The 13,595-nt window shown below is 38.7% G+C and overlaps 1 protein-coding gene across 1 annotated transcript in view; it reads right to left on the bottom strand.

The window, feature by feature from the left end:
- Window positions 1-703: 703 nt before the first annotated feature.
- The window catches only part of LOC114031687 (PRELI domain containing protein 3A-like), a 29,367-nt gene continuing 16,475 nt past the window's right edge, over window positions 704-13,595 (bottom strand). The window contains exons 4-6 of the mRNA XM_027846839.1: window positions 10,922-10,992; window positions 10,708-10,810; window positions 704-775 (exon numbers count right to left, since the gene is read on the bottom strand). Coding sequence (XP_027702640.1) covers window positions 704-775; window positions 10,708-10,810; window positions 10,922-10,992 — 246 coding nt within the window. The remainder of the gene's footprint in view (window positions 776-10,707; window positions 10,811-10,921; window positions 10,993-13,595) is intronic.

Genomic DNA, 13,595 nt, shown 5'->3' with positions numbered 1-13,595 from the left:
AAATATTTTATTTGACGCATTAAAAACATTCTTCTTCTGAAAAGGGCTCCATAGGCTTTATCAGACTGCCAAAAGGGTCTGGGACACAACAAAGTTAAAAACCCCTGCTCTCACTCATTGAAACAACTTTTTTTTCTCAGTTAGTCAAGGGAAGCATTTCTGTCTATGTTTGCAGTGAATTTTAAAGATCTAAATGGATACTTTAATGAACTATTGTGTTACAATATGAGCAAATTATACTCTTTCTCACTTTCTAACTTTGGGAATAACAGAGAATGTGTCTTTTTTGGCCACAGTTTTTGAAATCTGAATTTCAACTTCATAGCTCCTCACTAATAGTATTTCCACTCTCTGGGGAAAAATAAAAGGTCAAAGATTTACATTTACTCACTTGGTGAAAAAGATTAATTTTTCTCAGAAAACACAATGACCCTCCCTGCAACCCCCACCAAAAGCCATCACATAGTTAATTCACAGCCTCCTTTATAATTAATTCCTAATTCAACTCACTGTCATTTTTTGGTGTGTATTAATAGCTGATGGTCTGATGAACCAAGCAGAGCCGAAAACTGCCTATCAGTCCAAGATAGCACTAGGTAGGGAAAAACCCACCCTCGCCCTATTTGCATGGCTTCTGCATGTTCCACATTGCCTGGATATCTTGAGGCTGCTGCTGCTGTTGCTGCTTATGTTACGTGCTCTGTCAAGGTGGTGCTACCAGTTCCTCAAATTCTGTATTAAGTCTGCTGATCACCCATTCCAAGGCATCTCGACCCTGTCAGATAAAAAAGTAGCATTGAACAACTTGCTGGACAAAATCTCAAAAGTTAAACAAATGGCATAACTTATCAATGTTTCCTCTTTGGAGTCCATTAGGCCTCTATTCTAATACTCCTGCCAAAAAGCTTTTCAATAAATGAAGTCTTTCTCTAGGATCAATCAATAAATCTCTTCTTCATATTGCTAAGAAAACCTATAGAGCATTAAGGCAATGGCAGTATAAAACATAATAATTACAAAACTCCATTATTAATGTTTTTTAGATTGATCGGGGGATAGAGTCAGAAAGTGAGGACTTGGAATCAGGAAGACCGATGTTTGAATCTTATCTCACATAACTGTGTGACTCTGGGCAAGTCACTTAACCTCTCTCAGCCTGAGTTTCCTATCGGTAAAATGGAGACAACTATAGTATTTATCTCACAGGGTTAGTGGAAGGATCAAATGAAATAACACATGAAAAGGACTCTGCAAACCTTAAAGTGCTGTATAAATGCTAGCTATAATTAGGAAGACCTGAGCTCAAATCAGGCCATAGACACTTACTAGCTTTGTGACCCTAGGAAGTCACTTAACCTGTTTCCCTCAGTTTCCTCACCTGTAAAATGGGGATAGTAATAGCACCCACCTCACAGGGTTGTTATGAGGAGCAAATAAGGTAATAATTATAAAGCTCCTAGCACAGTGCCTGACACTTAGTAAGTGCTTTATAAACATTAGCTATTATTATTGTACTGTTGTTATCATTATTATTTTGAATATATTCTCAAATCCCAAAAACCCAGGGGCTGGAGTCTATACAGCAGTCTTCACTCTTCCTTCATAATTTCACTAATTTGCTATACAAAACTTGCATTTCTTTTTATAATGGCTATATAATGAAAATAATAACTGATACTTACATAGGACTTTAAAGTTTTCAAAGTGCTAATGGTATTTCACTCCTAAGAAGTGAAACAACGTGCCCAAGGTCACACAACTATTAAGTGGCAAAACCAGTTCTTTAACCAGGTTTCATGATTCAAAGTCCAAGGTTCTTTCCAACGTCATGACACCTCTATAATTAAATCTTAGTAACTAGCTTAACCTCTAGTTCCAAATTTTTTCACATGCAGTTTTTAGACCACTAACAACAGCATTTTGAACAGGACTACATTAAAATTATTTAATAACTTAAAAGAGTTATTGCCACAGGGAAGAGGTACTAGAAACAATGTTTACATAGATACATCCAAATCTTAAAAAAGAACAGCTTAAAAGTTTGTAGCCCATGAGTTTAGACCCTGCTATAGACCCACTGCCCTGCCAAACACACACATGTATGAATAAATCAAGTGCAGAACTACCTGAATGAATATTTGTCAGTCGCTTCAGTATCAAAAGAAAAGCAATGTATTGATTCCTCCAGTTAGCAATTGTTTAAGTGAATATATTTTAGAAATAACCAGGATGTCCTAACCATTTAGGTTGGAAGCACATTTATAGTATAAAATCAATACCTGAAAAAATATTTACAATAGAAAAGATTTCTACCTCTATGTTTTTTGAGCCACCTTAGCTTTCAGACCCTCAACAACATTTACTATCACTAAGGACATTTTTTACTTTAAAAAGGGCAAACATCTTTGAAATTAATGTGAAATAGGAGAGGCACTGTAAGTTCTAAAAACAAACTGCAATATAATGTAAGCTCCTTGAGGGCAGGGACTGTTTGGTTTTTCTCCTTGTTTCCCCAGGACCAGTGTAGTTCCTAGCATACAGTAGGCACTTAATAAAAAACTTGTTTGATTGACTGCTAACTTCTCAGTTGCCAGCATTTGTTGCCATAATACTTCTCGGGAATTACAAGTTGATGCTCACCAGCAGTAACTGCCTTGCTTGCAAGGGCCTGCCTGGCTTCAAATAAGGGGTGGGGAGGTGGAAGGGGAGGAATTTTAGGGTTATTCTGAAACATTGTAATTGTTATATAGGCAGTTAGGTGTCTCAGTGGAGAGCGCTTGGCCTGGAGTTAGGAAGACCTAAGTTCAAATCTAGCCTTAGACACTTGTTAGCTGTGTGAGCCCAGGTAAGTCTCTTGACCTCTCTGTTCAGTTTTCTCAACTGTAAAATGGAAGTATAATAGCACCTACCTTGTATGGTTATTATGACAATCAAACAAGATAATAGTTGTTAAGTGCTTAGCATACTAGCACAGAGAAGCACTTAATAAATGCTTATTCACTCTTCACAGGTTTGTCGTGAGGATCAAATAAGATCTTTATAAAGCATTTAGTACAGTACATTAATAAATGAGTGTTCTTTCCCCACCCCACCCCCTTGTTAGCCAGTCTTCAAGAATGGCGGCATTAACAAACCTCAGCCAAAGGGGGAACAGGGTCAGTTTCTGATTTGTGAGTCTGAATGCCTCCCAAATCCCTAAGGGTTATCATTATTTTTTTTTATTGTAGCTAACTAACCTTTACATTTGCACCAGTAATCTAGTCCTTTAAAAACACAATGACTTTCCAGTTGGTTTTGGATAATATCTAGTTGTCGTGTTCTCTAAAAATGAGTAGGAATGAACATAAAAAGAAACAAAGAATAATGTGTGCAAAAGGATTGCAAGTGAAAGGAGCCAGTGTAAAAATCTAGCCATACCCTGGAGCTCAGTGAAGATGAAGAAGCTCCAGATTTAAGATGCGTGGGGTGGGGATGGGGAATAAACCACAAGGGGAATTTGGTTGTAATTTGTGAAACAGGCTCAGTGTTAAGATGCCAAAAGAGGTCATGGAAAGAAAAAGGGTGAAATCCATGGATAGAGATAAGTATTGCAAAGAATAAAAGCCATGTTGAAACCAAAATAATAGCATAATTTAAATTATCAATGTAAGAAAGGCTATATACAATCTTAGAAGGGCTTCCTAGCCACTCAAAGGCAAAGCTGGAAAGTACCTTTAGAAATCCTCTTGTCAGTCAACAAGCATTTATTAAGTACCTACTATGCATCAGGCACTGTACTTGGTGAGCTGAGGATTCAAACATATAATAAACAAAACCATCACCAACCTCAAAGTGCTTACGTTTTGCCAGGGAAAATGACTTCTACACATAGAAGATTTTGTTGTCATTATTGAGTTGTTTCAGTCATGTCAGACTCTCTGTGACCCCATTTGAGGTTTGATTGGCAAAAATATTGGAGTGGTTTGTCATTTCCTTCTCCAGCTCATTTTACAGAAGAGAAACTGAAGCAAATAGCGTTAAGTGATTTACCCAGGGCCACACAGCTAATAAGTGTCTAGGGCAGATTTGAACTCAGGTCCTCCTGACTCCAGGGCCAGTGCTCTGTCCACTGTGCTACCTAGCTGCCCCCTATAAAAGATACTAAGTGAATTAAAAGGAAATAGAAGGGCATTTCAGAATGGTGAAGGTTGGTGAGGGTGTTAGGGTGTCATGAAAGGGCTAAGCTGAGCTTTGAAGTAAGCCAGAGATTCTAAGGGACAGAGGTAAGGAGGAGGGTTATCCCAAGCACAGGTCAGAGACAGGAGATAGAATGTCACTCATGAGGAACGTGAAGAAGGCCAGCTTGGCTAAACCGCAGATTCCAGGAAAGGGAGAAATGTATAATAAATATGGATAGGTAGGTTGGAGCTAAGATGTGAAGGGCTTTAAATGCCAGATAGAGGAGTCTGTGTTTGATCCTAAAGGCAAGAGAGAGCCACTGGGGCCTCAGAGTAGAGAAGTGGTGCAGTCAGATTTGTGCTCTAGGAACATCACTCTGGCAGCTGTGTGGAGGATGGACTGGGGAGGGGAAAGACTTGAAGAAGGAAGATCAATTAGGAGGTTACAGAAATAGTTCAGGCAAGAAGTAGTGAAGGCCAGAACTAAGAGGGCAGTTGTGTGAAGAGAGAGAAAGGTGCAGATTCCGGACTTGTGAAGGCAGAAACTACAAGCAAGATATAGACAGTAACTCAAGGGACAGTAAGAGAAAGACAGAAGTGAAGGATGACTCTGAAATTGTTAACCTAGATGACTACAAGAATGGTAATGCTCTCAACAAAAATAGGGACATTAGGAAGAGGTGTAGATTTGTGATGAAAAAAAAAAGTTATGTTTTGGACATGTTGAGAATTTTAGATGCTTACAGGGTATCCAATTAGAAATGTCCAAAAGGCATTTTGGGGGCAATTGAGTTCAGGTGAGAAACTAGGACCCTGGGTCTACCCATCTGGGATTCATTTGTACAGAGATGATAATTAAACTCATGGGAGTTGATGAAGTCGCTAAAAAAAAGAGGATAGAAGAAGCACTAGATTGTTCTGCTCAGCCCCAGAGGACAGAATTAGTGGAAACAAGTAGAAATGATAGAGAGGCAGGCTTGGACTTTTTTGCAAAATTAAAAAAAAACAATGTCCCAACAATTAGAGCTATCCCAAAGTGGGATGGACTGCTTGAGGAAACAGTTGCATTCCCCATCCATCACTCCAGGTCTCCAAGCAAAAGCTGGATGATTACTAGTTGGGTATGCTAAAGACAAGGTTCTTATTTAAGTTCAGGAAAGACAGGCTAGTTTCTGAGAACTTTTATGACTGTGATTCTGCAATTATACTCACTTTTGGGGGCTTCTTCTTAAAGTAAAATTTGGCCACTTAATTCTATTTAATGAGCAAATTTAATGATTGAGTTTATGTACTCTCTTTAACATAGGACATCTGCTCACACTGAGTAATCACATTCATAAGCAACTATGTTAATATAATGGATTTAACATATTATTTTTCTGCAGATATCAAAGAGAAAAGCTCACAAATCAAAGTTGGCTTTAGGGTGAAGTCTTTGGCAAACAAACAAGAACTTAAAAATAAGTCTTGGAAACAGCATAGGTTCTGTTTGTTAACTGATGGGACAATATGCACACATATGCTGAACAAACAAGTCCTAGAAAGCTTGGCAATCACAGAGAATGTGGCTCAAAGGTTATTACAGGTGTGAAGCTGCAGAGCAGGAATGTGAACGTATCAATCCATCGAGAGAAGCAGGAAACTATTCTGTTCCCAAGCCACTGTGCTGAAGTAGCACAAGTTACTTAACTAAAACAGAGTCAAACAAACCAACTGCTAGTTCAGTTATCATTTGTTGTTGTTCAGTTGNAGAGAAGCAGGAAACTATTCTGTTCCCAAGCCACTGTGCTGAAGTAGCACAAGTTACTTACTAAAACAGAGTCAAACAAACCAACTGCTAGTTCAGTTATCATTTGTTGTTGTTCAGTTGTTGTCAGTTGTGTCTGACTCTTCATGACCCCACTGGGGGTTTTCTTGGTAAAGATACTGGAGTAGTTTACCATTTCCTTCTCCAGCTTATCTTACAGATGAGGAAACTGAGGCAAGCAGGGTTAAGTAACTTGCTCAGGGTCACACAGCTTATCCATGTCTCCAAGCCCAATAATCTATCCACCATGCCACCTAGCTGCCCCTGATAGTTATCATTAGTCTGTGACTAAAAAAGCAGTTGGCAGCAAATTTAACTAAGCAATATGCAAAAATCAAGAAAATTGTGACTATTGGTCATTAAAAAAAAAACTTGGTGGCTACCACAGAGCTAAAGCAAAGGAAGTGTTGTCCACATCAGTTCATGCCAGGAGACCAGCCAGGTTTCTTCATTGCTGAAATCTTACTCTAATAACCTAAAATGAAGTTTATAAGCTAAAGTATATAAACATTTAAATTTCAGCTAAAATGAAAAATTTTCCCTTATCAGTTTGTAACTCTGCCTAGAATTATGTAAAATTTTAAAAAGAATAGTTATGGAAGGTAAGAATTGAAGGCAACTTTCAGAGAATTAATTGCTTCTACTAGAAGCTGGAAATAAAATCTTGTCATGAAATAACTCACATTTGCATAACATTTTAATCTTTGCAAATATTTTACCTAAATTATTTCACTTTTGCCAATCAATCAATAAACATTTATTAAGCACCTAGTATATGCCAAATACTATGCTAATAAACACTGGATCCTCACAACAACCCTGAGAAAGAAATACTATGGGTATTATTAGCCTCACATTGCAGTTGAGAAAACAGAGGCTCAGAAATGGTGAATAACTTTCTCACAGTCACGTAGAGAAGAATATTGGATTCACACTCTGAGCTCTCCTGATGTCTTCTTCCATTGTACCTTGCTGCCTTTCAAGTAGAAAATGCAGCATGTAAGCCTGATGTCTATTTCACACTGCTTGACAAATTTGCCCTCAATCCAGGAACCAACTTCAACATTAAAGAACCAGATTACTTTTTCAGCTTTCAAGATATAAAAAAGCAGCATTTTACTCCAGGGTACTTGCTTTGATCCACAGGTCAAGACCCAAATTAAATTCCCAATGAGCTATAGCAGGGTTTAAAGGGATCCAAAAGTCAACTCATCCCATCTAGATAAGGCACTTCCTGGGCCATATTCTAGTAAATGGAATTGCTTGGGTACAACGGCAACCTGGAACCTCAGATTTTCAACTCTTTCTTACAGTATGAATATGGATGCTAAGAGAATGGTGTTATATTGTTCATGCAAAGGAATTTTTAAACTCCTCCCTCCCACTTCCCCTTCCTCCAAACAACATACCATGCACACATTCAATAAAATGGTAAGATGCTATACCAGGGTCAATGAATGCTGTAGTTACCACTTTTTATCCCAAATGGTAGGTGTGGATGCAGTTAGCTTACAGCACTTTCAGAATTTTGAATTATCCACTCAATAGCAGCCCACCCCTGGAGCAACACAGAAAAGATTTACAAAATGGAGTGAGAAACTCTTCATCTATCACTCTAGAGCACTGGCAATAAAGCTGCAAAGAAAAAAAAATACCAGAATGAGAAAAAGCCTACAACAGTTGAATGAACAGTAAAGGCTCTACTTTCCCCAGCAGATTTTTAACATTTGTAGATTATTCCTTGGGTTCACAAACAAGATGCTGTTCATTCGGTACTCACAAATTCTTTCCTATGTGAGCAGACTTATCTGTTAGGTTCAAGATCTCATATACCAGGGGTCTTAATTAGCAAACTGAATTTTCATTCACTTCCTTGAGATTGGGGGAGATAAAGGAGCCACCTCTCTTATGACATGCACAGCCAGTCCAGTGAAAGTCACTGGCATAGGAACCATTGGCAATACTCTGATCTGGGGACAATGTTCCCTCAGCTTTCCTAGGAGCCAAGACATGGGAACCCACAGTACCAGACGGGAAGGGATGGGTAAGTGGAGTGGAGCTCTGGAGGAGGTTCTCTATCTCCAAATCATGTGCCTACTCCTCTCCATGACTCTGATTAGAATCCTACTAAAAATTACATCATAACACAAGTTTTCCATCCCTGTTATATGTCAACAATCTTCTAGACCAGGGGTTTTTAATCTTTTCCTGTGTTATGGACCCCTTTGGCAGTATATGAAGTCTGTGGAACCTTTCTCAGAAGATTTTTAAATACATAAAATAAAATGCATAGTATCACAAAGAAAAGCAATTGTATTAAAATACAATTATCAAAATAATTTTTAAAAAACAAGTTTACCGACCCCAGGTTAAGAACCTCTCACTGTCCCATCTTAAAGGAAATAAAACACAACCATTATTACCATTATGTCAAATGGTTAAAATAAACAACAGTACAACCATTGAGTTTAATTGCCAAATGAGAAAAAGATTTTCTGCACCAAGGCTTCAATACAGCAAGTCCTAAAATAAAACTGGATGGAATTAGAGACAACTTAGCATCCATTTTCTGAAGTTCAAAGGACAGTGCTTAAGCCTACCCTTTGATTGTAATTTCCCAAAGTCTCTGGACAGAGCTTGCCTAAAACTGCCTAAGTTTCTCAAATTCTAATCTCTCTGAAAATAGAGTAAACTCATTAGTCTGTATAGTGAAGTGGAAAGAAACCTGCACTCAGAGTCAGAAGACCTAGATTCAAAGTCTAGCTTTGCCCATTTACTGCCTGTGCAATTCTAGACAGTCCCACTGTATCCAGGGACATGTACAGTCATCCTTATCTATATCTGGCCATTGGACCTGGATGACTCTAGAGGAGAAAGTGAGGCTGGTAACTTTGCACAGCTCTCCCTCACTTAAATCCAATTCACTTGCATATCATGGCATCACCTCCCTGATGTCATGGTCCTCTTCAAAAGCAAAGGACAAACAACAACCTCTGTGAGTAGTAGGAGTTGCTCCACTGGGGACCCAACTACAATTGGCCAGTTGGGCAACAGCTCTCTGTCTCTCTCTTTCTCTTCTTTTCCTTTTTCCTTCCTTCCTTCCTTCCTTCCTTCCTTCCTCCCTTCATTCCTTTTCTGTGGGTACTCTGCCCAAAGGAATGTAAACTTTGATCACCCAAACTTCACAAGATATCTTGGGGTTTACTGGCTAGATTTCTTTCTTAAGGACCATGCCTGAAACCCAAATCACTCTAGCTCTCATTGATTAGCCAACAATAGGTTCCAGGTCAAGCCCCACTTGGTCATTGTTTGGGCCCTGATTGGCTCACAGTGAATGTAAATAGCAATTGTTTTATGTTTGAGCCAGAAACTCTGAAGGTCTTCCTCTCCCAGACTGATTTTTTTTTTGACTAGGTAAAAAGGACCATTTTTTGCCTCATTTTTTTACCTATCCTTAATCACTGGATAGGTGGTGCTTCAATCAAACTGAGACCTGGAAAAGATCTCAACTTAAAAAGGCCAAGGTCTCCCACTGCATCCAGGACCATGTCCAGCCAACCTGATCTACATCTGGCCAGTGGACCCAAATGGCTCTGGAGGAGAAAGTGAGGCTGGTGACTCTGCACAGCCCTCCCTCATTTAAATCCAATTCACTTGCATGTCATGGCATCACCTATATGATGTCATGGTCCTCTTCGAGAATGAAGGACAAACAACAACCCTAGATAAATAATCTAGCATCTCTGAGCCTCAGGGTTGGACTAGATAACTTCAAAGGTCCCTTCCAGCTCTAAACCTATGTTCTATCATCCTAGTATTAATGTGATCAATGGTCTTCAACTAGTTTGTGACTTCAGCGCTGAGTGAATACAAAATATAATGACTGACATTTCATTAACCCTTGAAAGAAGAAAATAATGATTTTTATACGGAAAGAATTAAATAAGCCTGAGAAGTGACCAGAAGACAAGACTAAAAGCATGAGACCTGAGCTACTAAGTAAAATACCTTGGATTTCTAAGTTTTATCTCTTCTAGTGAGCTCAAAGTACCTCATATATGGTAGAAGTAGGAGGAGATTCAATCACTGCCAACTCTCACAGCCACTTCTAGCTATCTTTCCTATATGCCTTTGCTTCTGGATGGGAGAAAAAGAGGGGACCATGAGTGGCATACTATGATCCCCTCCATTGTCCTTTCCAACCCTGGTGCTGAAAAGCACACCTTTGCCTCAACAGTCCTGTTCTAATTGTGGTTCCTGCCCACCGTTACTCTCATTTCATCATTGAAATCAAGATTCAATGGGGTCAGAGTCCTTAAGGAAATCGTATCACCATAGCTAAAAACTCAGCAGAATGCACTTGATGGCATTAAATATGAAATTATTGGAAATCCATACTGTCCTTCTTGACTTTGTTAATGAAATATTCACTGAGCCTGGAACATTTCAGGAGAAGCTGATTTGGTATGATTTGTTTGCCCAGTTTACTTGACACTTGAGCTGAGGGCACTAAGCTTGCTGGGCCTCTATACTGACTGACATACTCTCACCTAAGACTGGGTATGCAGGCACCCAACCAGTTTTTTAAAGTAACTAAGGCATTCATTGTATTGTCAAGAACTTTGCTTGGTGGGAATTGTGCCTCTTGGAGCTTAGTGCAAGAGGAGGACAATGATTAAAATATTTCATATCTTGAATTTTAGCAACATATGTACACACAGCCCTAGAGCTTGCAATACATACCTTCCGTGCATTGGACGATATGGTGTTTGCCATTAGGCTTTCCAAGTAGCTGCCTAAGCTAAATCCCTTCACAGTGATGACTGCTTCATGTGTCAGCACCGTCCTAAAGAGGACACAACCAAGAAGAATTCACTGGCATTCAAAGAGACAATGTTTCTTCCCCTGTCCTCACCCTCCAAATTTGATTTGCAAAAGTTAAGTGATGATTACTTACATTTCAGGGTTGTCAGGATGAGGTGTGTACACCAATCTTTCATTCACCAACACCAAATTTGTGAGTGTGATCTTTAAAAAACAAACAGCAAACTTCGATTTTTAAAATTCCTCTTTGCAGCTCTCCCCAAGTCATAGTTCATCAACTGCCTATGCTCTGTCACTTTATTTTTTGTTTGTTTGTTTTTTTCTTTTTAGGCAATTGGGGTTAAGTGACTTGCCCAGGGTCACACAGCTAGTAAGTGTCAAGTGTTTGGTCTGAGGCCGGATTTGAACTCAGGTCCTCCTGACTTTAGGGCTGGTGCTCTATCCACTGCACCACCTAGCTGCCCCACTCTGTCACTTTAAATAACAGTACTTATTGACACCAGAACAGAGGCAGCATCTAGTCATTGGTACCAATAGTCCCTAAAACCCTGGGGATGTTATTTCCTAGGTGTTCCTTGTGGTTGACTTCCATTTTCTTATTTTCCCTCCTGAGAATGGCATTGTCCTTCAGAATATTGCCAAACTATAACCAATCAGTTCTAGCACTTGTGGAAAAGGACAGCATATTCTTCAGTTAGTTCTCAAGGAAATGAGTTAGCTATTTTTTCACTACATATATCCAAAACATCCATTCTGTGATACAACTGCTCCCCAGGAGCTCAAGAGAGTGTTTCAGGTCTATAAACAAAGCATGTGACATTGGGATGATAGCTACATTTTAAAAGTAACTTAAGCTTTGTATCAGCAAAGTCAAGATTTACCAACTACTTATGCAAAACTTTCCATTAATGATAGCCTGAAAAACTAAAGCTTTGGAACTTGATAGCTTTATGAGCTTTGTAACTCCCTTAATGCCAACTCCACATCTCATTTTCAAAAGAGATCAAAAGTAGCACAAGTTCCTGGCAGTGCTGAGGCCATATACAACCTGTAATTAAGGGACTCCACAGCCCTAAGAAAATCAAAAGCAACCTCTCGAGGAAAAGAGCCAGGTCTGAAATCTCTTTCTGGGGAGCTTAGAATTGTCACATGGACAGGAAGTACTCAAAAATGAAATTCTGAAGATGCAAATATAAAATTCTGATGAAGAGGAAAAAGGACAGTTGTCTAAAAAGACTAATGTATATGCTCAAGGAACTCACTAACCAACTCAGACTCTGAAAAGACATAAAGTAGACTTAAGCTAGGGAATGAAATGGAGGATGAATACAAAGGAATGACAATATAAGGAGAGCTAAAGTTTGGCTAAGAGTGAGGAAATCTAAGAACTACAAAATCTGGTTTTTATTTTCTATACTGGGGAAAAAAGTAACATCAAAGAAGGGATAGCAAGAGTGCTCACTGTTGATGGAAGGATAACAACAGAGAGAAGGCAGAACTATGAATTTTTTTTGTTTCCTCTGCCAAGAACAACTTTTGGACTAGAAAGGGCAGAATAAAAATGACTACAAGGAACGTGAAACCATGATAACTGGGAAGATAGTGAGAGAACACTGACCTGCCCCTGAGGAGTTCAGATCACTAGGTCTAGCTGAGCCATGACTGCCCAGCTACTTTCAGTGAGATTTGAAGGTTCACAGAGAGCTAAAGAGGTGCCACAGGATAAAAGAACAAATGACCTAGTTTTCAAAAAAATGGAAAAGAGGAATGCTCATAAAGTATAGTTTATTAACTTTGATGCCTGGCAAAACTCTATAATCTACTATAAAATGGAAAACTGTTAAACATCTAGAAAAGTAAGAGATAGTTATAAGAAGCCAGCCTGGATTTATCATGCATAGGTCATGCCAGACTAATCTCATTTCCTCATTTTTCCTGATAGTTACCAGATTGGAAGATGAAGGACATGCTATAGACAAAATTTACCTAGAATTTTAGCAAAGTATTGACAAAGTTGCTCATATTTTTCTTGTGGACAAGATAGAGTAATGTGAGCTAGACCAGACCCAACAAGTAATCAATAATGGTTGGATATAAACTTGGAAGAAGTTCTCAATTGGAATTTGTCCTTGAATCTGTTCTGTTTATTTTTTTAGTGCTTTTTTTTCCCCAGGGGGAGGGGGGGAGGATTGAGGGAGAAGAAGGGAACTATCAATATTAATGACCAAAAAAGGGAGAAATTAAAGAAAAGAAAGTCAGTGAAATATATCTTAATTCACAGAAGAGAACAGAAGGAACTTCAGAGGGAGACACTGACAAGCAGAACAGTTATGAAACCAATTTATTACACACTTTAAAAATAAAGCAAAATGCTCATAAAAGAGATTCATGATTTCATATATAATCCTCTTTCTATTCTTCTTTGTGTACGGAAATGTTCACATTTGTTGGTGTTTGCTAAGTTCAGAGCAACAAAAAATAAAAATTATTTTATAAAAAACATTTTGATCAGGGACTTGAATAAAGGCATAGATGGCACGATTATCAAGCCACCAGATGAAACAAAGGTAGGAGGGATCACTAACACGCTAGATGACAAAGTCAGAGGCCAGAAAGACTTTGACAGACTAGAACACTGAGTCAAATATAATAAGAAAAAAATTAATAGAGCTCAGTGTTTATAAAGTTTTATATAGCTACTGGGGGAAAAATGCCCAACTTCAAAAGGACAAGATGGGAGAAACAGAGCTACGTAGCAGTTTAGCTGGAAAAGATTTGGGGATTTAATGTAGTGGTAAGATCAGTTG

The sequence above is a fragment of the Vombatus ursinus genome, unplaced genomic scaffold (assembly GCF_900497805.2).
Source record: "Vombatus ursinus unplaced genomic scaffold, bare-nosed wombat genome assembly UNPS02015255.1, whole genome shotgun sequence".
Classification (NCBI taxonomy): domain Eukaryota; kingdom Metazoa; phylum Chordata; class Mammalia; order Diprotodontia; family Vombatidae; genus Vombatus; species Vombatus ursinus.
This window is presented reverse-complemented; position numbering and strand designations above follow the sequence as displayed.